The 19,751-nt window shown below is 54.0% G+C and overlaps 4 protein-coding genes across 15 annotated transcripts in view; 2 read left to right on the forward strand and 2 right to left on the reverse strand.

Moving 5' to 3' along the window:
- Window positions 1–1,235: 1,235 nt before the first annotated feature.
- Window positions 1,236–5,777, forward strand: MXD3 (MAX dimerization protein 3). Its single transcript, XM_067732726.1, has 6 exons — window positions 1,236–1,422; window positions 1,687–1,792; window positions 2,447–2,476; window positions 2,608–2,722; window positions 5,048–5,231; window positions 5,306–5,777. Exons 1-6 carry the CDS (start codon window positions 1,353–1,355, stop codon window positions 5,419–5,421), a joined length of 621 nt encoding a protein of 206 aa, XP_067588827.1. The 5' UTR covers window positions 1,236–1,352; the 3' UTR covers window positions 5,422–5,777.
- A 268-nt stretch (window positions 5,778–6,045) lies between these two features.
- On the reverse strand, window positions 6,046–9,422 carry PRELID1 (PRELI domain containing 1). Of its 2 annotated transcripts, XM_067732723.1 has the most exons (5): window positions 9,168–9,418; window positions 8,370–8,595; window positions 6,991–7,104; window positions 6,799–6,877; window positions 6,046–6,588 (listed from the first exon to the last, which is right to left on the reverse strand). In XM_067732723.1, the coding sequence occupies exons 1-5, from the start codon at window positions 9,257–9,259 to the stop codon at window positions 6,440–6,442; spliced, it is 660 nt and encodes a 219-aa protein (XP_067588824.1). In that variant the 5' UTR covers window positions 9,260–9,418; the 3' UTR covers window positions 6,046–6,439. The 2 variants fall into 2 exon arrangements, with proteins under 2 accessions (XP_067588824.1, XP_067588826.1); XM_067732725.1 differs by lacking the exon at window positions 6,991–7,104 and having other exon boundaries at window positions 9,168–9,422.
- Window positions 9,423–9,510: 88 nt separating this feature from the next.
- RAB24 (RAB24, member RAS oncogene family) lies at window positions 9,511–15,354 on the forward strand. Of its 2 annotated transcripts, none has more exons than XM_067732721.1 (8): window positions 9,511–10,036; window positions 10,120–10,188; window positions 10,396–10,474; window positions 10,584–10,651; window positions 10,739–10,838; window positions 11,066–11,116; window positions 11,255–11,317; window positions 14,453–15,354. In XM_067732721.1, exons 1-8 carry the CDS (start codon window positions 9,920–9,922, stop codon window positions 14,608–14,610), a joined length of 705 nt encoding a protein of 234 aa, XP_067588822.1. In that variant the 5' UTR covers window positions 9,511–9,919; the 3' UTR covers window positions 14,611–15,354. The 2 variants fall into 2 exon arrangements, with proteins under 2 accessions (XP_067588822.1, XP_067588823.1); XM_067732722.1 differs by lacking the exon at window positions 14,453–15,354 and adding an exon at window positions 11,437–11,802 and having other exon boundaries at window positions 9,519–10,036.
- The window catches only part of NSD1 (nuclear receptor binding SET domain protein 1), a 136,739-nt gene continuing 130,008 nt past the window's right edge, over window positions 13,021–19,751 (reverse strand). For all 10 annotated transcript variants that reach the window (XM_067732712.1, XM_067732717.1, XM_067732711.1 and 7 more), the window contains one exon: window positions 13,021–19,420. In XM_067732712.1, the coding sequence (XP_067588813.1) occupies window positions 17,790–19,420 (1,631 nt within the window). In that variant the 3' untranslated portion in view covers window positions 13,021–17,789. The remainder of the gene's footprint in view (window positions 19,421–19,751) is intronic.

Below are 19,751 nucleotides of genomic sequence, written 5' to 3' on the forward strand. Positions count from 1 at the left end.
CACTGTCCCCGAAGGTGTGGCTACACCTACTGGTGCTGCCCCTAGAAATCACCGCATCATCTTCTTTGGGAGGCTAGAAAGTAACGTTAGAGAAGGGCTCATGGGGACTTCCCTGGTGGTCCACTGGTTAAGACTCCACGCTCCCAATGCAAGGGGCCCGGGTTCCATCCCTGGTCAGGGAGCGAGATCCCGCACACTGCAACTAAGACCCGGCGCAGCTAAATAAACAAATAAATATTGAAAAAAAAAAAAAAGAAGAGCTCATGGACTGAGTAAGGCATCCAGGGGCTCTGTGGGAGGAAGAAGCCTGCGTGAGGTTGCAACAGGCCTTGGAAATGCACGGCATAGGCGTGGTCTCTGATCTTTCAACGACGCTGTCTCAGGGCTTCCCGAGCTTACGGGAGGGAGGGCACTTCCCGAGTCACACAGCTGAGAAGTAGCGGTGACAGGACAGGAACTCAACTCTGTTGACTCCAGAACCCAGGACTCTGAAGCAAGCCAGTTCTCAAGTTGCTACCCTTCTGACGTTTTCGTAGCAACAATAGCTTCCCTGCAGATGAGGAGGAGGAGCCCAGCGGAGGCTACGGGGGCAGATGGCAAGCAGGCAAGGGCACAGACCCTGGAGCGCAGGAGCCAGGTCCGCGCCCCCTCCCCCGGCGCTTGCGCACTGGGCCCTGTTCCCCGCTCAACCCCGCCCCCATAGCCAGGGTTTTCAAATTTGAAACCTGCTCCTTTTCCCGCCCGAACGTGTTGACCAGCAGCGGGAGAGGGCGGAGCCGCACGCAGCCAATAGTGCCTGAGAGGCCCCCTGCCCCGCCCCCAAGGTGACGTCCGCGAGCCTCAAGAGGCAAAGAGCAAATGGGCGAGGGTGCCCGCCGGCCCCACCTCCGTGGCGCCCACGTGCAGCGGCGGAGCCAGGGGCCTCCCCGGGACCACTGGCCCCCAGAGCACCACTCAGTGTGCGGGCCTCTTGCCACCAGCACGGGGCTGGAGACTGAGGCCCAGAAAAGCCAAGTAACCGGCGCTGGGTCGCTGAGCGAAGCGGCAAGACGCAGCACAACCCCACCCCCACCCCCAGCCCGGGAGTTCGCCCAAGGGCCGGGCCTGGATCCGGCGCCCATAGAAGCCCTACGGGAGTCCTAGGGGGCAGGCGGGCTCGCGGAGGGTGGGCTGCGGTTCCCGGGCGCGCTCCAGGGGCGGGGCCAAGAGCTGGGCTGTCCCGGGGCGGGGCGTTCCGGGGGCGGGCCGGGCGTCTGTGTTTGTTGCACCGTGTCAGTTACATTGTAACAAAAGTGGTGCAGCCGCTGCTCCGGCCAGCATCCTAGGCCCGCCCGCAGCCAGCTGTCGCCGACATGGAACCCGTGGCCAGCAACATCCAGGTCTTGCTGCAGGCGGCGGAGTTCCTGGAGCGCCGCGAGAGAGGTGAGGAAGAACCCTTGGTCGGACTCCAGGCGGCGACCTCGCTGACACTGGCCTGGGCTGGACTTGGCTCCCAACTTGGATGCATGGCCTTAGGGCAGTAGTCCTGGGGCACCCCCGCCCTCAATTTAGGGGTCCGCGGGCAGTGGGGCTGGAGGGGGTGGGGAAATGGCCCTGTAGCCAAAAGCCCCTCCCTGACCGTGCCGTGCCAGGGGATCCCGCTGGAACTAGCCCCAGCCTGACGTGGGCGGGGGCTGTCTCTCGCAGAGGCAGAGCATGGCTATGCGTCCCTGTGCCCACACCGAAGTCCGGGCCCAGTCCACAGGAGGAGGAAGCGGTCTCCCCAAGCTCCTGGCGCGCTGGACAGTGGGCGGTGAGGAGGGCCTGGGGCAGCGGGGAATGGGGGGGGGATGGACGCCGTCCTTCATCGGACCCCTCCACTGCCACCTTCCTCCTTATTGCTCGCATCTTCTGGGCCAGGTACCCTGCTCTGAAGGCATTCAGACACCTCCTGCCGTTTCCCCATCCCCCAAACACACACTCTTCGTTCAAGGACTATTTCTCGAGGACCCCTGATGTGTTTGGAACGGTGAATAGTTCTGGGTCCTGCTTCCACTCACACTCCTAATACACCACATATCAAACCACTCGCTTTCCCCCACAGGCTTTCTCCTTTTCTCTCCTACTCTCAACCCTTTGCACACTGTTCCCCCCAATTTGAATGCCTCTCCCCCCACTACCCATTTTGGGCAACTTGTGTTGCTGGGCTCAGCTCACATGTCACCTGTTCAGGAAGCCCTTCCTGATTGCTGCTAAGGGGCCTCCTTTGGACCCCACAGTCACCTGGGCAGGCCTCCTGTCTCTGCCTCTGCCTGGGACTCAGGTGCCTGAGGCCAGCACAAGGTCCCCACAGTGGGCTAGTTTGGGATACACATCTGTAGTGAATTTTGAGGCCCTGGGAGCCCTGGGACTGAAGGTGTGGGCAGTAGCTGACACCCCCTCACCCCATCCTCCCTGGCATTGGCAGGTCTGTGCACAACGAGCTGGAGAAGCGCAGGTGAGTCCCAACCCTGCCCTGATAGCACCAGGTCCCAGGAACTGCCTCCCTCTGGCCTTCCCTCCTCTGCCGTCCCTCATCTGGCCAGCAAGCCTGGGCTGGCACTGCCCTCTAGACCCCTTCCCCCACAGGAGGGCCCAGCTGAAGCGGTGCCTGGAGCAGCTGAAGCAGCAGATGCCCCTGGGGGCTGACTGTGCCCGATACACCACACTGAGCCTTCTGCGCAGGGCCAGGATGCACATCCAGGTAAGAAGCTACTCTGGCGCCCCAGGGCCAGCTTGCCAGGATGCTTGGAAAGGGGTAGTAGGGAGGGGCTGGGTGGAACTGGGGAGAGAGGTCTGAGGTGATAGCCCAACTGCCTGACATTGGACAGTTCTCTGTGCTTTTAGTTTCCAAATTTGTTAAGTAGGAAGAAAAGCAGAAAATAACTCAGGATTGTTCTGAGGCTTTAAGCAAGTTCCTCCAATAAAAGTTCACTTGTTATTACAGCAATTATTACTTGGATCCCAACTGTGAGACCCTGAGCGAGTTATGTAGTCTCTCTGGACTTCATTTCCTCCTCTGTATGGGGGGCATTCTGTGAGGGGTCATGTGTAAGGGTCCCTCGGACTGGAGAGGGCTGTTTCTTGCTCTTCCTCTCCCCCATCCTTGAAGGCCTCCTGTTCTCAGCGGTTGGGTGAGGGGCGGGGGGGTGTCCCAACGCTGCTTTGGGAGGCAGCTCCAGAGGCCAGGAGGGGGAAAGTACCAAGAGGACGCCAGTGAGCCACCCTCCCAGGGCTCTTGCTGCTGCCCGGGCTGAGCTCAGCGCCCCCTGATGGATGGGAGTGGGGTGTGCTGACTCAAGCACAAGGCAGCTCCACAGAGTGGGGATTAGAAGGGACTTGGAAACAATAGAGGCCTCTTCCTGCTCTCCTGGCCCTTTTGACAGAGGAAGAAATGGAGGCAGAGCCGGCTGATGAGAGGCAGATTCAGAACCGAGGCCTAGGTCTCCTGACTTGCATTCTTTTCTTCAACAAGTGAGCAGCTGCTCTGCCAGGCCCTGTTGTGGGCACAGGGGGCAGTGGCAGAGACAGATGGAGGTGCCATGCAGCAAATAAATCGTGGTGTGGAAACTGTCAGCACTGTCCCAAAGGTGCCTGCATTCTCCTCATTGTGGCTGAATAACACCCTGGCCAGATAGCCGGCTCCAGTTTCTCACATGGAGTTGCTGATTTGGTTCCTGGAGGGATGATGTGTGACCTTGGGTGCTGGCTGGCCCGTGGGCAGGACCTAGGGATTGCTCCTTCCTTGAAGCCCCATCACCCCTCTCCTGGACTCCCTGCTTCCTGTTTTGCCTCCACCTGGCTGCCCTCCCCACCTTGCCCTAGAATGTTCTTTTTTTTTTTTTGCGGTACGCGGACCTCTCACTGCTGTGGCCTCTCCCGTTGAGGAGCACAGGCTCCGGACGTGCAGGCCCAGTGGCCATGGCTCAAGGGCCCAGCCGCTCCGCGGCATGTGGGATCTTCCCGGACCGGGGCACGAACCCGTGTCCCCTGCATCGGCAGGCGGACTCTCAACCACTGCGCCACCAGGGAAGCCCCCTAGAATGTTCTTTGTACCACATAGATCTGTCCAGGTCTGCCTCCTGCTGAAAACCTTCCATGGCTCCTGACAAGGACAGTTTCAGTTTCTTTCTTCCTGTGATACCCAAGGCCCTTCACAACACAGGCTTTGCCACTGGTCTCATCTTTCCCCATTCCGCACCAAAAAAGCTGAACTCTCCATGCTTTTCCCATTTTCTCTCTGCCTGGATGCTTCTTCCTCCCCTATCTTTGCCTGGGCAGCTCTTATTCATTCATCTACTCCCAGTCCAAATGCCCCCTCACCCAATTCTCCCCTTCTTGCTGACTGAATGCAGGCTTCCGTCCATTGAGGACCCTGATGGGAGAACCCTTGGTCCTCCAGTCCCTGGAACTCAGGGCTGGCAGAGCTTGCGTGGGGGCAGCAGAAGGGGACTAATGCTGAAGACTTAGGACTCCTGGGAGGGTCTTGAGGAGTTACAAACTGGTAGCCTTTGTTTGGTCTGTAGTTTTCTAAAAATTTAAATTAGTTGGCAGCACTTAAAAGGACATTTGACATGAAAAAATGTGATCTCCCTGCTTCTCTTTAAAAAACTGGGCGATCTGGCAACACTGGGCCTGTTTCCATGTGGCAGTAATTGGCCTGGGCCACTGCCTTGAGCCTTAGTATGCACTCGCTGGTGTGCCCCAGTCCCCCACAGTCCCTGTTGCCTGACACCAGACACTCCACTCATTCACATCACTTGACTGGGCCCCGAGGGCCTTTGAGATTGTGGTGCCCTCCCTTCCCCACCCATCTGGACAGACTTCCTGGGCCATTTACATGGGACAGAAGGGCAGGAGGGCCTAGCTTCCTGTAGGATGTGGGAGCGACCCTCTGGGGCCCAGATCTAGTGAGCCCGTGTGGAGCAAGCAGTCACCACGTGGCCAAGGTTCGCCGTTAAGTGGTGTTGGGCTGAGGCCCGAGACCCCAGGTAGCTGACCCCAGCCCCTTGCTCCCTCGGATCTGCAGAAGCTGGAGGAGCAGGAGCAGCGGGCCCGGCGGCTCAAGGAGAAGCTGCACAGCAAGCAGCAGAGCCTGCGGCAGCAGCTGGAGCAGCTCCGGGGGCTGGCCGGGGCGGGCGAGCGCGAGCGGCTGCGAGCAGACAGCCTGGACTCCTCAGGCCTCTCCTCTGAGCGCTCCGACTCAGACCAAGGTAAGTGCCCTCAAGCGGAGGGGTCGAGTGGGCTGAGTGGCCCAGGTCCCCTGACTGGCCTGCTCCCCGTGCAGAGGAGCTGGAGGTGGACGTGGAGAGCCTGGTGTTCGGGGGCGAGGCTGAGCTGCTGCGGGGCTTCAGCGCGGGCCAGGAGCACAGCTACTCACACAGCAGCAGCACCTGGCTATGACCCTCACCTCCTGGAGCGACCTCTGCCCTCAGCCCACCCTCTGCTCTGCCAGGCTGGAGCCCTCACCAAGCCTCCAGGGCTGCTCAGAGTACTGCTGGAATGGACTAAAAGGACCGTGTGGGAACAGGTGCTCCCCGTACCTTGCTGCTGGCTGCTGGCAGTCCCACCTAGGACGGGGCGCCGAGCCCCCCTGAGCCCTGCAGGGCAGGCAGCTTGGGCCCAGGCCACCCTTCCAGGCGTTTTTTGTAGCACTTGGCTCTGCTGTCCACAGGGGCAGGAAGCCTCTTGGGTCCTCATGTTCCTTCCTAAACAAGGGCCCCTGGCCTTTGCCCTCCACATACTATATTTTCATTAAAAGCCTCTTTCTTAACTTCCTGTCCATGGTCTTGCCTGGTGAGAATGGGGGAACTCCCAGCCACAAACTGGAAAAGAGGAAATGAGATCCATTGCCACCATAAACACTGCTGTCCACACCGGGCAGTGCCCCTTTACTCCTCACAACTCAGAGGCCTCAGTCCCTGTCTGTCACAGTGGGACTGAGGCTGAGTGACGTGACCCGCCTGAGGTCCAAAGCCAGGAAACAGTTGAGTCAAGATTTGAACCAAAGCTTTCTGACTCCAGAGCTGGGGCCAACTGAATTCAACAAGTATTTATTGAGTGCCTGTTATGTGCAAGATTTTGTTTCAGGTACTTGGGACACATCAGAAAATAAAACAAAGGTCCCTGCCCTCATGGAGCTTACAGTCTAGCGTTTATGACCACTTCACCTGGACGTGACCCTGCGCAAGTCACTGTACCTCTATCTTCAGCCACCTGATGCAGGAAGAAGCAGGCCCAGCTCAGACATGGGTAACGGCCTGGTGTGCTGGAGAGGCCAAACAACACACCCACCCCCAGCCCACCACCCAGACAGCAGACAGGGCTGGAAGCTGACTTTTAATAATAAAGTACAAGGAGGAAAGAGCACAGGGACTGGAGCAAGTGGTCTGCTGTGCTGTGGCCCCAGGGCCTGGGCTGGCTACACAAACTGCTGCTGCTGCTGCTGCTTCTTGGTGGCTGCCTTGCTGGCAAGGTCCTTGGCCTTCTCTGTAGCTGCCAGTGCCGTTTCCTTGGCCTTCTCCTTGGCTTCCTTGGCTGTTTCAACAAGGGTTTTGGGAGGGGCCTCACCTGGAGCAAAGGGTGGGGACTGGTTTCAAAGAATGCCAAGACCCACCTAAATCACCTCCCAGGACATTCATCTCCTGTGCACCAGGCCCTGAAGGAAATACCCAGGGTACAGATGAGTTGCTCAGAGTAGGGTGGTGACAGCTCCAGGCTCCAGCCCAGGCAGGGCAGTTAGGACTTGACTCAGCCTCTGCCTGTGTGCAGAACCCTCACCTTGCAGCTTGGCCAAGATGTATTCAAAACCCTTCATAGTCTTGGTCACGTTGCTTTTGAACCGGGCGAGACCAAATTCCTGGCAAAAGATGAGAAGGGGAAGGATTCTGAGCTGCCCACTGAACCCCAGCCTGGACTCTATGTTACATGCCCTGGGCCCCAGAGCCCCAGCACCACAACAACGCTGCTCACCTGGACAGCTCTGGAGACGCCGAACAAGCTAGAGGAGACCCAGGCTTCCCGGCAGATTTCGGTCCAGCCGCTGTTATCAGAGTTCACACGGTAAACACATCGTTCCTCTACCACCTGTGCAGGCAGTCAAGCCAACCACAATTGTGTGGGAGTCCTTCACTTTGCCAGCTTGCACATAAATTTGATTCCCTGCCTCTTTTCACTAGGGAAAGCAATAAAATGAAAACCGATTCCTTTCCCTTACTGTATTCCCAAGCTGCACTTTGGGAAGAGAGTAAGAAGATGAAAAAAAGTCATTTTGCTCTCTAAAAACCTCTCTTCTGACCCTTCAAACGAAAAGCTACATGGACTCTTGAGATCAGCAGAGGGCCTTCCAGCTCCATCCTGGATGTTTTGTACCTTTACATCTAGACATGTGTGGTGTTTTCAACCTGGCTTCCACCCACTTTGGCCCTTGAGCTCCTGACAATCCAAAAAAAAAAGAAGAATCCGGCAACCACCACAGCTCATTATCAGAGAGGAGAAAGTGGACCTGCACTTCCAAGAGAAACACTTAAGACACCTGTCACAGCTGGACTGAAAGACATTTCTTAGAGCTGGATCTTTTCTTTGTAATTTACAAAACACAGTTGTAGCGCCCTCAGGGCAGTCAGCTGTGAGGCCCTCAGATAACTCAGGGGCAGAGCATTAAGCTGCCTACTCACTCTGTGACTTCCCCTCTCTGGACTTCACTTTCCTCTTTGCACAATAGAGAGTAATACCCACCTCCCTGTGTTATTGTGAAGATTAACTGAGAAAGAAAATAACAGTTCTCTGGAAGCTTTTAGGGTACTCACAGGTGAGAAGATACTGTAGGATGTTCCTTAAACCAAACCACAGGTTTTCAAGCCTTTTTTATTTTTTTTAAAGCAAAGGTATATGCAACCCTTTTCCCCTGAAATCTCAGGCAGAAATCCACTACATAAGACAGATAAAAGACTCTAGTCAAACTGGTGCAAGGGGCCCAGATCCTCCCCCTCTAAGGTACATGCACGGTACCCTTTATGGCTTGACAGATTCCTGTTTGAAAACCACTGCCTCCCTCCGTCCCTCAGCATCATGCCTGTGGCCCAACCTGCACACATGCCAGGCACAGTGTGAGTGCTCTGCATTTAGTACTTACAATGACTCTGTAAAAGAGGTAACCCCCTCCACCACTGTATGAATGAGTCAAAACACAGGTCCAGAGAAGATGACCAGCTGAAGAGATCATCTGAGTTTGTACTCTAGCGCCAACACTCCTCAGATCTGCTTGGATCATAGAAGCTCCCTCATGGCTCCCTAGCCACATGTACCTGGAGCTCTCTAGTTCTGGGGGAACCAAGAGGGAGGGGTCTCACCATCAGCCGCGCATGGTTGATGTTCCAGGTGAAGGTGGTCATGGTCTGGTTCTGTGGGTCCACAATAGAATCCTCCAGGATGTACACTGAGTGAGCAACATTGGCAGGAAATAGTCGCTCAGCCCAGCGGGGCATCCTGTTCGTCTTGGTCAGGAGTCGCCGGGACAGGAGCTTCTGGTCAGGGGTCACCTCCCGGTGCACTATGTCTTCCGTCAAGACATGTTTGCTGCAGGTGTCAGGGTGAAGGTGACCCTCAGGAGCCTGGCCCTAAGAGACTGCCTGTTGGGGTTCCCATCTGGAGCCTCCAGGTCCAGAATGGCCATGACTTTCCCCAAACTTGCAGAGTGATCTGTGTTGTGGCTCAGACCTGAACTAGAGTCCCTTGAGCCTAACCCAGGGCAAATTCCAACTCCCGCCTCCTCGCTGACCTGGGTTCCTAGGCCTTCCAGCAGGGCTGGACCTCATGATTTATTGCACCACTGGAGAGCGTCATGGCAGAGAAGTAGACAAGCGCCCGGATTTCCAACCCCAAGATCCCTCCCCAGCTCCGGTGCCGCCGCCTCTTCCTGTCTCACCACCCTGAGATGAGAGAACCTTTCACTAGGGCCTCAAGTAAACTACTGCCCAGACCCAGCCTCCTTCCAGTACTAGCCTGGCCGCTTCCCCGATAGGTCCTCTCGTCCTAAACGTGGCCACGGCTCCGGCGATCCCCCGACTCGAGGTCGAGTCTTTCCCGGCCCCCACACTCCGATCTCCAAACAGCGAGGTGGGAGGGTTGCTCTTTCCAGGGCCACGTACCTATAGGGATTCGGGTACCGCTGCCAGAAGGCAGCGAACACTTGGTCCCAGGAACTCCGGAGCACGCTCTGGCCCAGGAAATACTTCACCATTGTCCAGGCCGGGCGGGCTCAGTGCCCGCGCAACATCAGGGGTGCGGAGCCCGGGGGGCACGCGGAGACCGGGCTGGAGCTCGACGCTCGGCCGCCAAGCTAGCAGCTCAGTCACTCCAGCGCCGCACCCAAAGAGGCGCCACCGCCGCCATGAGGATTTGTCTGGCCGCGCGCCACTTCCGGCGCAGCCGCGCACTGCCCACCTCTTCCGGCGCCTGCCCACGTGACCGGGCGGCCCCGCCTCCCCAGCCTCTACCTCCTCCCCCGACGCGGGAGTCGCGGTGCTCCGGGCCGGAGCCAGGTTGGAGGGACCTTTCCCAGGCTCTGTGGGGAAACCGTGCCGGAGCGGCCCCTAAGCCGGGCGGGCAAGCGAGTAGCGGAGCGAGCTAGCGACCCGGACGCCGGCGTTGAGTGCGCTTCCCCGCACGCTCCCAGGCCGCCCCGGGTCCTGGGCTCTCAGAAGGAGGATCAGCACCCGGGGCCGAAGAGCGGGGGCGGACGGAGGCGTTGCTGTAGCTCAATATCGTCGCGGCGTCTGGAGCCTTAGATTGGCGGCTGGGGTCGGGGACTGAGGCTCGGGCGCTGCCTTTCGTAGTGGAGATCCGGTTTGCCTCCCGCCCCCGCTCAGGACCCTGAAGCGGGTGAGGCAGCCCCGGGAGCATGAGCGGGCAGCGTGTGGACGTCAAGGTGGTGATGCTGGGCAAGGAGTACGTGGGCAAGACAAGCCTGGTGGAGCGATACGTGCACGATCGCTTCCTGGTGGGGCCCTATCAGAACGTGAGTGCGCCCGACGCGGCCCAGCACGGGTGGGAGGGGGCTAACCCGCATCCGAGGCCCTGATTGCTTCCCCTTGGTTGCAGACCATTGGGGCCGCCTTCGTGGCCAAGGTGATGTCCGTCGGAGACCGGACGGTGACTTTGGGTATTTGGGTAAGTTCTCTGGGCAAGTCCTGGGAAAACCCATTCCTGAGGAGGCGTAGGTCCTGCCTATTACTGGCTGACTTGTGGCCTCACAGGCCATTTCTGTTCTCTAGACCACAGTTTAAAAACGGGGTCTGGAGAACGTGGCATTAGTTTGCAGTTTTGGGGAGTAGCTCAGCAACTCAGGCCAGGGCTGAGCCTCCCCCTGCCCTTCAGGACACAGCAGGCTCTGAGCGCTATGAGGCCATGAGCCGAATCTACTATCGGGGCGCCAAGGCTGCCATCGTTTGCTATGGTAAGGATGGTTTTGGCCTGTTTCTCAAACAAGAAGGGGAGGGTGCCAGGCTGGCATTACAGAACAGCTTCTGACCCTTGGTTGTGTTTCCTGCGTGTCCCACACCAAGACCTGACGGACAGCAGCAGCTTTGAACGGGCAAAGTTCTGGGTGAAGGAACTGCGCAACCTAGAGGAGGTAGGTGGCCCGACCTCACCAAAAGACGAGACGGGCTGGGGATCTGGTGGTCCGAGGGGGTGACCCTCACCTTGTCTTCTGCTCCAGGGCTGTAAGATCTACTTGTGTGGCACCAAGAGTGACCTGCTGGAGGAGGACAGGCGGCGCCGACGTGTGGACTTCCACGACGTCCAGGACTATGCTGACAGTAGCTGCTCCTTAGCTCCCTAGGGCTGGGGGAGGGAAGTGGCTACTTGGGTGGGTCACAGAAAATAGGGACTGCCTTGGCTACCATGGCAAGATCCTCCATGGGAAGACTTTCTCTGGCCTCCCTGAATCTGTGGGGTTCAGAAGATTCCCTGTACTGCTAGCCTTCCCCTTTGTCTGTGTCCACCTAATTCTCAGGTATGAGGCTTTAGACACTTCTCTTTACAGATATCAAAGCTCAGCTCTTTGAAACATCCAGCAAGACAGGCCAGAGTGTGGGTGAGTGCGGTCCTGGGCCTCACAGCAGAACACGCAAGGGCAACAAGGGAGACAGAGGAAAGCCTAGAGGGCTGGTTACTTGGGTGATCCCAGGGCCACTGGCATTTGATCCTCACCTATCACCCTTTTTCCTGCCAGATGAGCTGTTCCAGAAAGTAGCAGAGGATTACGTCAGTGTGGCCGCCTTCCAGGTGATGACAGGTGTGTCCTTCCCTAGCTCCTGTGGAGACTTCCTCTAGGCCCACAGCATCTGGCCCCCTTCATGAGTTACCTGATCCCCCAATAGAATGATGCTGAGCTGCCACCTCTCTCTCTGACAGAGGACAAGGGCGTGGACCTGGGCCAGAAGGCAAACCCCTACTTCTACAGCTGTTGTCATCACTGAGTCACCACTCACCTGGCCTGGGGGAATTAAAGGAATTCCCCCAGAGAGGCTGGACCTAGCTTTTGTCTGGGCTTGGGTGATCACACGTCTGAGCTACCCTGGGTCCCCATGGCGGCAGAGGTGGCACCTGCCTGTGCTGGCCCATGGAACGGAGGCAGCATTTGGGCTGACTGATGGGCACAAGGAGGGTAAGGGCTGATTTGGACCCCAGGCTTCTGCCCTGGACAGCACTTGTGTCTACAAATTATTTAAGTGGCTTCTGATTTGTAAATAAAATCAATGCACTGTGAATCACACTCAACCCCTTTCCCTGCTGTGTGGATTGGGTGTCAAGATACCTAGTACTTTCTGGGGCCACCTGGCGGCCCTCGCTTCCTATATCAAGGCTCCTCTTAGCTCTTACTTTCCTTTGGAAACCAACTGGCTTCACCCCAGGGTTGCAGCTGAGATAATGGAGAAGCAGAAGGGCCCTTTCCTATTCCTTAGTGGGGGAAAAGGTAGGGCGAGAAGCTGGGGTTGGGGCAGTGCAAAGCTCACACTTCCTTCTTGGTGCTAAGAGCAAGGAAGGCACTAAAGTAGTATCCAGAGATCAAAGGATCAAGCACTTCTACCTCAGACTGGTTGGCTCTACTGCACCTCTGTCATGTCTAAGTCCATGAGTCATGCCTGTGGCTCAGATCCTAAGCTTCCTAGCAACACCCTATAATGTGGCTTAACAGAAAAATCATAGGTTCTGCAAGACTTAGAAAGGTTTTATGGATCCAGATTGGGATCCAACTCAGCTACTCAGAAAAGGGACTTAAACTTGGCCTGTGTTTCTCATCCGTAAAATGAAGTGACCACTACCCAGTTCAGGACTTGAAGATCATGAGTGAAAAGTAACTGTAAGGACTAAATGCTTGTCTTCCCACACTCTTCTCTGGGGTAGAAAGTTCAGGACTAAGTCAGAAGGGAAGCAGATTCCCAGGGGTTCCTGAAAGTGTATTTTTGGGCCTTGGACGTCCAGATATTTCTGAAGAATCAGATGTTACTGTAGACAGGACCAACCCTTCAACCAAAAGGAAGCATATGGCAGCCTTTTCTGTTATGGGATGCTCAGCCCCTTTGCCTCACTTTACCATTTTAGGCCTAGGCTGAGTCCTCTGCAGTGCCCAGCACCTGCTCTAAAAAACTAAAAACTTGGCCAAAATGTCTAGACTCACACTCAGAAAGTGCTTTGGTTCCACTTCCTTTTTAAAAACCTCAAAATACCCTTCCTTCGTGGGTGATGGAGGCTTCCTGTGTAGGGACTGAAACTGATGCCAGCCACTCACAAAAGCAGCAGAAAGACATTCTGACAGCTGTGGCTACTGGGAGGAAACCCACACCACTCCCATGAGGTGCTTGGAGGAAGGGCTCAGTTCCGTGTCCCTGGGAACTACCTCAGGGGCTGGCTTCTGCTCTCACCCCAAACCCATCCTCCCTCCTGTTAGGCTACATCTCCCCACGGACAACAAAACAAAACACAGGGCAAGGGCCATAAGAGTAAAGTTAAACTTTACTTTACAGTAATTTTTTTCTATATACAAAGAATTACAGTACATGTTTATGGGGACTCCTAGCACAGGGCTCCCCTCTTTTTCACTAAGAGTTCCACTTATCACTGACAATCTATTGGGGTGAAGGGGGGCAAAAAAAGTGATGGACCACAGCTGACACCCCCTCTGCCCCTTTCTTAAAAATATAAAGATAGATCTCTATTGTCAGCTTGTTTTTTTGCCAAGACTTAGCTGCTCTTCCATGATCTCCTGTGTGCTGCACTCGCCCGTCTTCAACACTCTCACCTACATGCACACACAGGCAGCACCCACCTCAGACCTAGAGACCACCTGTTCTCTGCCCCTACCCTGGAAGTCTAAAGCACCAGAACCACTCATTTCTGCTCCTAACTCCCTAGGCTCACCTCCTGTCCAAAAAGCTTTGCTCGATTTCCAGGGTGTTACACCTGAAGCCCTCAACAGCCTGATGTTTTGAGAGTCATGGGAAAGTAGCTCTAGAAAAGGGACCATATGAGTTTAACATGTGCTGTTTTTGCTTATGTTGATAGGAAACATTTCTCCCCAGGCTGTGGATTTCTAATTAAAATAAACTCTTTCCACTTCCTTAAGAAATATTACCCTTAATCTTCATAAGCAATAGAGGTGCTCCCATGAGAGTGGAAGAGGTAGAGAGGGGCAGAAGGTAGCTGAGGGAGACCCCACACTTGGAGCTCTCTACCAACCTGTTCAGGCAGTGTGGACAGAGGCTATGGACAAGGTGACACCAGCCCTGAGAAACTCAATGGCCACCCTCATCTGGAAACAGCATCTCTTCCACCTCTGGACTGCACTGGACTATTTCAGGGTCAGATGCAAGATTCACCAAGGCTCTACCTTCCCCTCCTCTAATAAAGCCTCAAGGAAACTACATAAGATCTCTTCTTCCCAAACAGGAATCTGGGTTTCTCAAGTCACCAGTCCCTCAACCCTTGGCAGTGCTTATTTATACCAGGAAATTAGCACCATCATTGCATTTTTTGTGTGTGTACAAAGCAATTACCTATTCTTTTTTTCAATTTATACTACAGCAACCTCTGGCCCTGCTGCACTAACTCTAGGAAGCTCAGCTGAGAGCTAACTGTCCACAGCCAAGGAAAGTCTCGTGCAGCAGCTACCCAGCTCTAAATGATCTGGAATGTCTAACACATGGAACAGCCCAAACATTATTCAGCAGGAAAAGGGGCTTGTGGCAGCTCCTTTCCTGCCATGATCTCAGAGATGTAAGGACACTGGGCTACTCTGACCTCCTGACAGACCCCAAGAGGATGACAGTGTCCCCCAAAAAAGCCTTAGGAGAAAACCTGCTTTATAGGAGCTGATGGGGGGAAAAAAAAATCCATCCACATTTAGTGCTCTCCTGATTCTTCTCCACAGGGGAAGCTGCCAGGACCAGCCTTCCTTCCTGCCACTCTGTTCTCACGAGGCAACCTGGGAGTCCAGCTCCTGTGAGTAGACGCTACCAAGCCTGGAAAAGGATCGCTGATGCACTTCATGCCCTGACTGTAGTGTGGGGTGGAGGATGTAAAGAATAGAATAATTATTTTCATCAATGCTAAAGATGTAGATTTGGTAGTTGTTCAGAAGAGGATCAACACAGTGATTTAAATCACTTCAAACTCAGTAACTTCAGGGGGAAGCAGACATTTAAAAACTTGGATGCTTTTGTAGCAGTGACAACTATTTTGCTATTAGAATGGGTTTGCTCCAGTAGAGAAGCAAATGAGGCTTTGAATTCAAATTTCAACAGTTTCCATAATTTTTTCTGACTTAACAGGGCCAGGACAGGTATTAGTTCTCTAACTACCTATGGAAGCTATGGCTTCCCCCTCAGAAAGGCTTCCTGGGGAACTGGCTTAAAGGCAGACGCTCTATTGAGATCCTGATTTACAAGCACTTGGCCAAATGCCAAAATAGCATCCTACACAAAGATCAGGAGTTTCTAAGAGTAAAGATTTCCTTTTAACTGCCAAGTCACACCCCCTGGAGAAAAGGTCTCAGTATAGGTTCCAGGAGAATCCCCTAAGGATGGCAAGGTCACCCCCCGCAAAGGGTCATGCAAGAGTCTCACTTCCCAAAAGACCTTCCGACTCTGCTTCTAATTGTATAGTGACTGCTTTCATGATGTTAACAATCTAGTATCAAATGCTATCAGTGGGCCTGAGAGTTGAACATCTAATTTCCAATCAACCTAAGAGAGTCTTACAATGGCCCTCATGAAAGCCAGGCTGGCTGTCCATCCATTTAAATAAACAGCTTCAGAAGTTGTTTCCTACGCAGGTCTGGAAGGAAGCTTTCCAGTGAATGGGAGAATGGAAAAAACTGAAACAAAACCACAAAGTGGCCCACCTTTCCCTCACTCCTTCCTGTCCTGTGAGACATATCTAGAGTGGCTGTCAAGTCAATTACCTACCAAAGCCTACATAAGAGAAGCTCCTTCAGGATCAAACTTCTCCACTTAAAAATTTTACATAGCCTGCACACCCCACCCCCCAACAAAATTCACAGTTTATTTCATGAAACAAAGAGCTACGGTAATTTAACACACAACACAGTGGAAAGAGATTCTGACAGCGCAGTGCGGGTATCTTTTTCTGATCACAACTACAGATGACAGGAGAAAAAAAGGGCACAGGACTGGCACCAAGCAAATCCTACTCATACAACCTAAGAGAATAGGGAAAGGGACCTACTAGCTGCAGTTATATACTTATTATTCTCACACATGATAAATACTTAATATAATGAACTTTAATGTTCTGGGTGGATTTCTTTAAAAATATCTTTTCCATGGTTTAAAATTTTTTTAAAAGAAAATAAGATGCTTTGTTTTCTCTTCCTCTAAAACAAAGAGCTTTTCCTCTCTGATGATGTGGGAAGAGAGACAGGATGAAAGGGGAGAACTAGGCAGGTGGAATTTACAGAGGAGAGTCCGAGGTCTAAGTGAGATGCAAGAATAGGCCCCTAAACTCAGGGCAGCCCTGCCCAGCCTCATGCCTCTGCCTGAGTTCAAATGTCTCAACCCCAGAGACAGACTTTGGGAAATAAAAGCAAATTCTTTTTTAAATCTTTATATAAAGCGCAAATGCTTCTATAACAACAGTTGTTCCCTCCTTAGAAGTATGGGAGTAACCTCAATAGAAACTCAGGAGGAGGAAATTGGGACAAAATACAGAATCCTGTTGAGGGTGTAAAAGCCATAACTGAGACAGAAATGGCCAGGAGACCTTGGGGCCAGGAGATGGCCTGTTGGCTAAAGCTGCTGGCTAAGTTGGCAAAGCAGAGAGGTAAACATGTTTGGTCTAGGGACAAAGAGGGGGTGGGTAATGGGAAGGAACTGGCCAAACAGCAATTCCTGTTGGCAGTCAGTGAGCTGGGTGAATGGTAGGGCAGGGTAGCACCAACAGATTTCCCAGCCCTTGGGCCCCAGCTCAGGGCAGCAGTAACAGATAATCAGCAGTTATGAGGAGTCATTTCTTGGACTGGACATTGCTCTAAACGCCACATCTTGCCAGTCATGGGGAAGGGTTCTGGCTTGCCTTTGAGCTAAGTCAGCAGGCAGGTGTTCTCAATACAGAGCACAGCATTTCTCAGGAAGAGGGTGGTAGAATCCACTAGTGAAGAAGACTCCCTCCATTCAGGTAGGAGGGCAAAGGATCAGGAGAGAAGTAATTTCTTGCCAGGATCTGGCACTCTCCCTGAGCTGGTGGTGGATCTAGCCCAGAGCTTGCCAGAGATTCCCTAGGTCTACTGCCCGAGACTCTGAAATCTGAAAGCACCTCAGTGTTTGGGGGACAGGCATGGGGTGGGTTGATGTAAAAGGAGGAAAATCTGTAGAAAAGAAAGGTAAGCTTGCCAATTGCCTTCTTACACTGAGGGAAAGCTGTGTCCTCACAGAGCCCAGCCCCCCAACCAACTGCTCCACCAAGGACAGATCTTTAGACTCTCCAGAGCCCAGACAGAAGCAGCAGAGGCTGCCCAGCCAACAGGCCCTACCTGCCTATAGAGGAGACCTCCGCATGAGTGTACACGCAAGCACATACACACAGGCACACCTGACCAGGAGACACTCAAAACAACCACTTCTGGGGCCACAAAGGGCATGACAAAATGAGCCCAGAGCCCCAAGGCCCCTCAAACTTCCTGTTATTTCCTGGTCAAAGGTTCTTTAAAAATAACCTGGGAACCCAGGCAAGCATGTTAGGCTCACAGGGATCAGGTCTTATTTATCTCTGTATCTCCTGCCAGTGACTAGCACCAGGCCTAGCACACATGAATGTTCAAGAAATCACCACCGATTTGAATGGGTATCAGTTCCTCCCAAGGGTTCATCAGGTACCCTCAGTGGGGCTTGGTAGGGCTAGAGAAATAGCTTTGAGAGCCCCGCTACCTTCAACCTGACCAGTGGAATCGAATCCCATGCTTGACTCCAGAGTGGACTTTTTATTTCAAGTTCACCATGAGTAACGGTTGGGGGAAAGAGACCCGAGTCTGTCTGTCTCCTTGGCTGGGGCCCACTTGGATTTCCATACATGGTTCACACAACCACAAGCCCCCACTGGCTAATGTTGCAAGAGTTCTGAATGTTGGGATATAAGGAGAGAATATCAGTGGAAAAGTGTTGGGGTCTGTTTTTTAAGAGGGAAAAATAAGATTTTTCCCTTCCCCAAGAACCCTGGGGGCAGCTGGTCTAGTCATGTGGCATTTACTGGTATTATTTCTGTTCTGACTCTGCACACTTGTGACTGGAAGGAGCCTGGTTAAGAGCTGGAAGGGTATTTTGCTCTGATTTAGGGTCTTGCCCTCTTCCAAGAGACCAGCAAGTCTGTGCCAATGTCTGTGTGCTCCCAGAGGACCAGCAAGACTGTGCCAGTGTCTGTCCAGCCACCATGGGCCAGAGCCCTGGCCCTGGTGAGGCCTTGCCCAAGGCCCAGGGACTCTGCTCTGTGGTTGCCAACTTCTTCTCTTCAGTGGAGAGGGAGGATGGGGCCTTCCCAAGAGGCCTGAAGGACTGCCCACTCTTGGCAGCAAGTCCAGGTAGTTGCTGGCCTCCGGCCATCTGCTTCACCTGCTTCACCAGGCCTGGTGCTTGGCTGGGAGGCCCTGGGGTCTGCTCAGCCCCTGCAGGTGCTCTTCCTGAGGCCTGAGTTGCTGGCTCATACAAAAAAGCCTTGGCAGGGGGCTGAGAAAGAAGTCTGGCCTGGGTGAGTGATTTAACAGCTTGCCAGGAGTGCTCTGAAGGGGCCGCTGCTTTGCCCGGTGGCTGAAGGACAGGATCTGACACAATGCCTCTCTCAATGGCTCGTGACATCTGTCCCAGACCTTTGCTGGCAGGCCACGAGCTCGACTCCAACACTGGCATCTTCTCATCAACCTGTGGTGTGATCTCATGGGGAGAAGCTCCCCGTTCCTTCTGGCGAGGAGTTAGGTCTATGAGATCCATCACCAAAGCAGCTCTATTTTTTGACTGAGTATTCTGGTCCACAGGCCTCAGTGCTTTTTCTTTAGCTACCAGGGTCTGGACCACAGCTGATAGTACTTTGTCAGGAGGTGGGAGTCTCTGGGACAAAGAGGCATGGGATTTTTCAGAGGGCCTGTCTGAAGTCTGGGGTTTGGGACCGCTGGTGACTAGCAGTTTGTCTGGCTGCGGAAGTCTCAGGCCAGTAGGGACAGGGGTTTTCTCCAGTGACTGGGGCCTTGGGCTGGCAGCACCTATGGATTTATCCAGCCTTGGGTCAGCTGTCCCCAGAGGTCTTTCCAGTGGTTGTGACCTGACTGAGGGTGAGGAGCTTGGGCCGGTCACTGGAGAGGGTTTGTCAGATAGTTGGGGTCTTGGTCCTGCCATTGCAGGTGGCCTGTCCAATGGCTTCTGGCTGGATACCAAAGATTGGGGTTTGGTCCCTGACCCAGCAAGGTCCCTGACCCTATCTACAGGCTGGGGCCTGGAGTCAGTTCTATCAGGAGGCCTTTCAGGCAGCGGTGGCCTCTGACAAGTCCCTGCCAGAGCTTTTCTGGACAGCGACAGCGTCTGGTTGGTGTCAGCAGATGGCTTGTCCGACATCTTGGGCCCCTGAGCAGCTACTCCTGATGATTGCTCTGCCAGGTGAGTGCCTGGGCCTGGAGGCAGCGGTACTGTAGGAGGTACATACTCACGGATCTCCCCAGGTTCCAGAGGGTTGGGCCCACAGGGATCATGCTCAGTACAAGACAGACGCCCATCCAGTTTGGAGATGAAGAGCATCCCTTCCCGATGCTGCTTACAAAAGGAGCTGGGACACATCTCACAGAAGGAGGCTGCTTCCTTTCCGCAGATGTCACACTGATGCCAAGGACACTCCCATTTCCCTGAAAACACAGGTGTGAAACAAAGGCTTAGGAAAACAAGACATGCATATGAGATGGGTCATGGCTCTGGAACTAAGTCAAAGGAGTGATTTCAAACTGCTGCCTTCTGCAGAGAGCTCATGCCACTTGCCCACCTCCCCTCCCCCAGGATCTCAGCTTTACTTTCTGCAAAATGCATAAAAATAACAGCCAACTATCAAGTAGCAACTGAGCATCAGTTAAAACCCAAGCAGGAGTAAAAAACAACAAAAAGAACCCAAGCAGGAGTAAACCCTGATTTCTACAACTATTTCCAACAAGGAGAAAAGCAACAACAATAAAACAAAACCCA

This window comes from Pseudorca crassidens, chromosome 3, assembly GCF_039906515.1.
Source record: "Pseudorca crassidens isolate mPseCra1 chromosome 3, mPseCra1.hap1, whole genome shotgun sequence".
Classification (NCBI taxonomy): domain Eukaryota; kingdom Metazoa; phylum Chordata; class Mammalia; order Artiodactyla; family Delphinidae; genus Pseudorca; species Pseudorca crassidens.

Excerpts from the sequence above, each read along its gene's own strand:
- RAB24 (XM_067732721.1), top strand. The coding sequence starts at position 9,920 with ATGAGCGGGCAGCGTGTGGACGTCAAGGTGGTGATGCTGGGCAAGGAG. Across the intron at positions 10,652-10,738 it reads AACTGCGCAACCTAGAGGAG|GGCTGTAAGATCTACTTGTG; the intron begins GTAGGTGGCCCG and ends CTTCTGCTCCAG. Across the intron at positions 10,839-11,065 it reads CGTCCAGGACTATGCTGACA|ATATCAAAGCTCAGCTCTTT; the intron begins GTAGCTGCTCCT and ends TTCTCTTTACAG.
- PRELID1 (XM_067732723.1), bottom strand. The coding sequence starts at position 9,259 with ATGGTGAAGTATTTCCTGGGCCAGAGCGTGCTCCGGAGTTCCTGGGAC. Across the intron at positions 8,596-9,167 it reads CGGTACCCGAATCCCTATAG|CAAACATGTCTTGACGGAAG; the intron begins GTACGTGGCCCT and ends TGACACCTGCAG. Across the intron at positions 6,878-6,990 it reads GCGTCTCCAGAGCTGTCCAG|GAATTTGGTCTCGCCCGGTT; the intron begins GTGAGCAGCGTT and ends ATCTTTTGCCAG.
- MXD3 (XM_067732726.1), top strand. The coding sequence starts at position 1,353 with ATGGAACCCGTGGCCAGCAACATCCAGGTCTTGCTGCAGGCGGCGGAG. Across the intron at positions 2,477-2,607 it reads AACGAGCTGGAGAAGCGCAG|GAGGGCCCAGCTGAAGCGGT; the intron begins GTGAGTCCCAAC and ends CTTCCCCCACAG. Across the intron at positions 5,232-5,305 it reads GCGCTCCGACTCAGACCAAG|AGGAGCTGGAGGTGGACGTG; the intron begins GTAAGTGCCCTC and ends CTCCCCGTGCAG.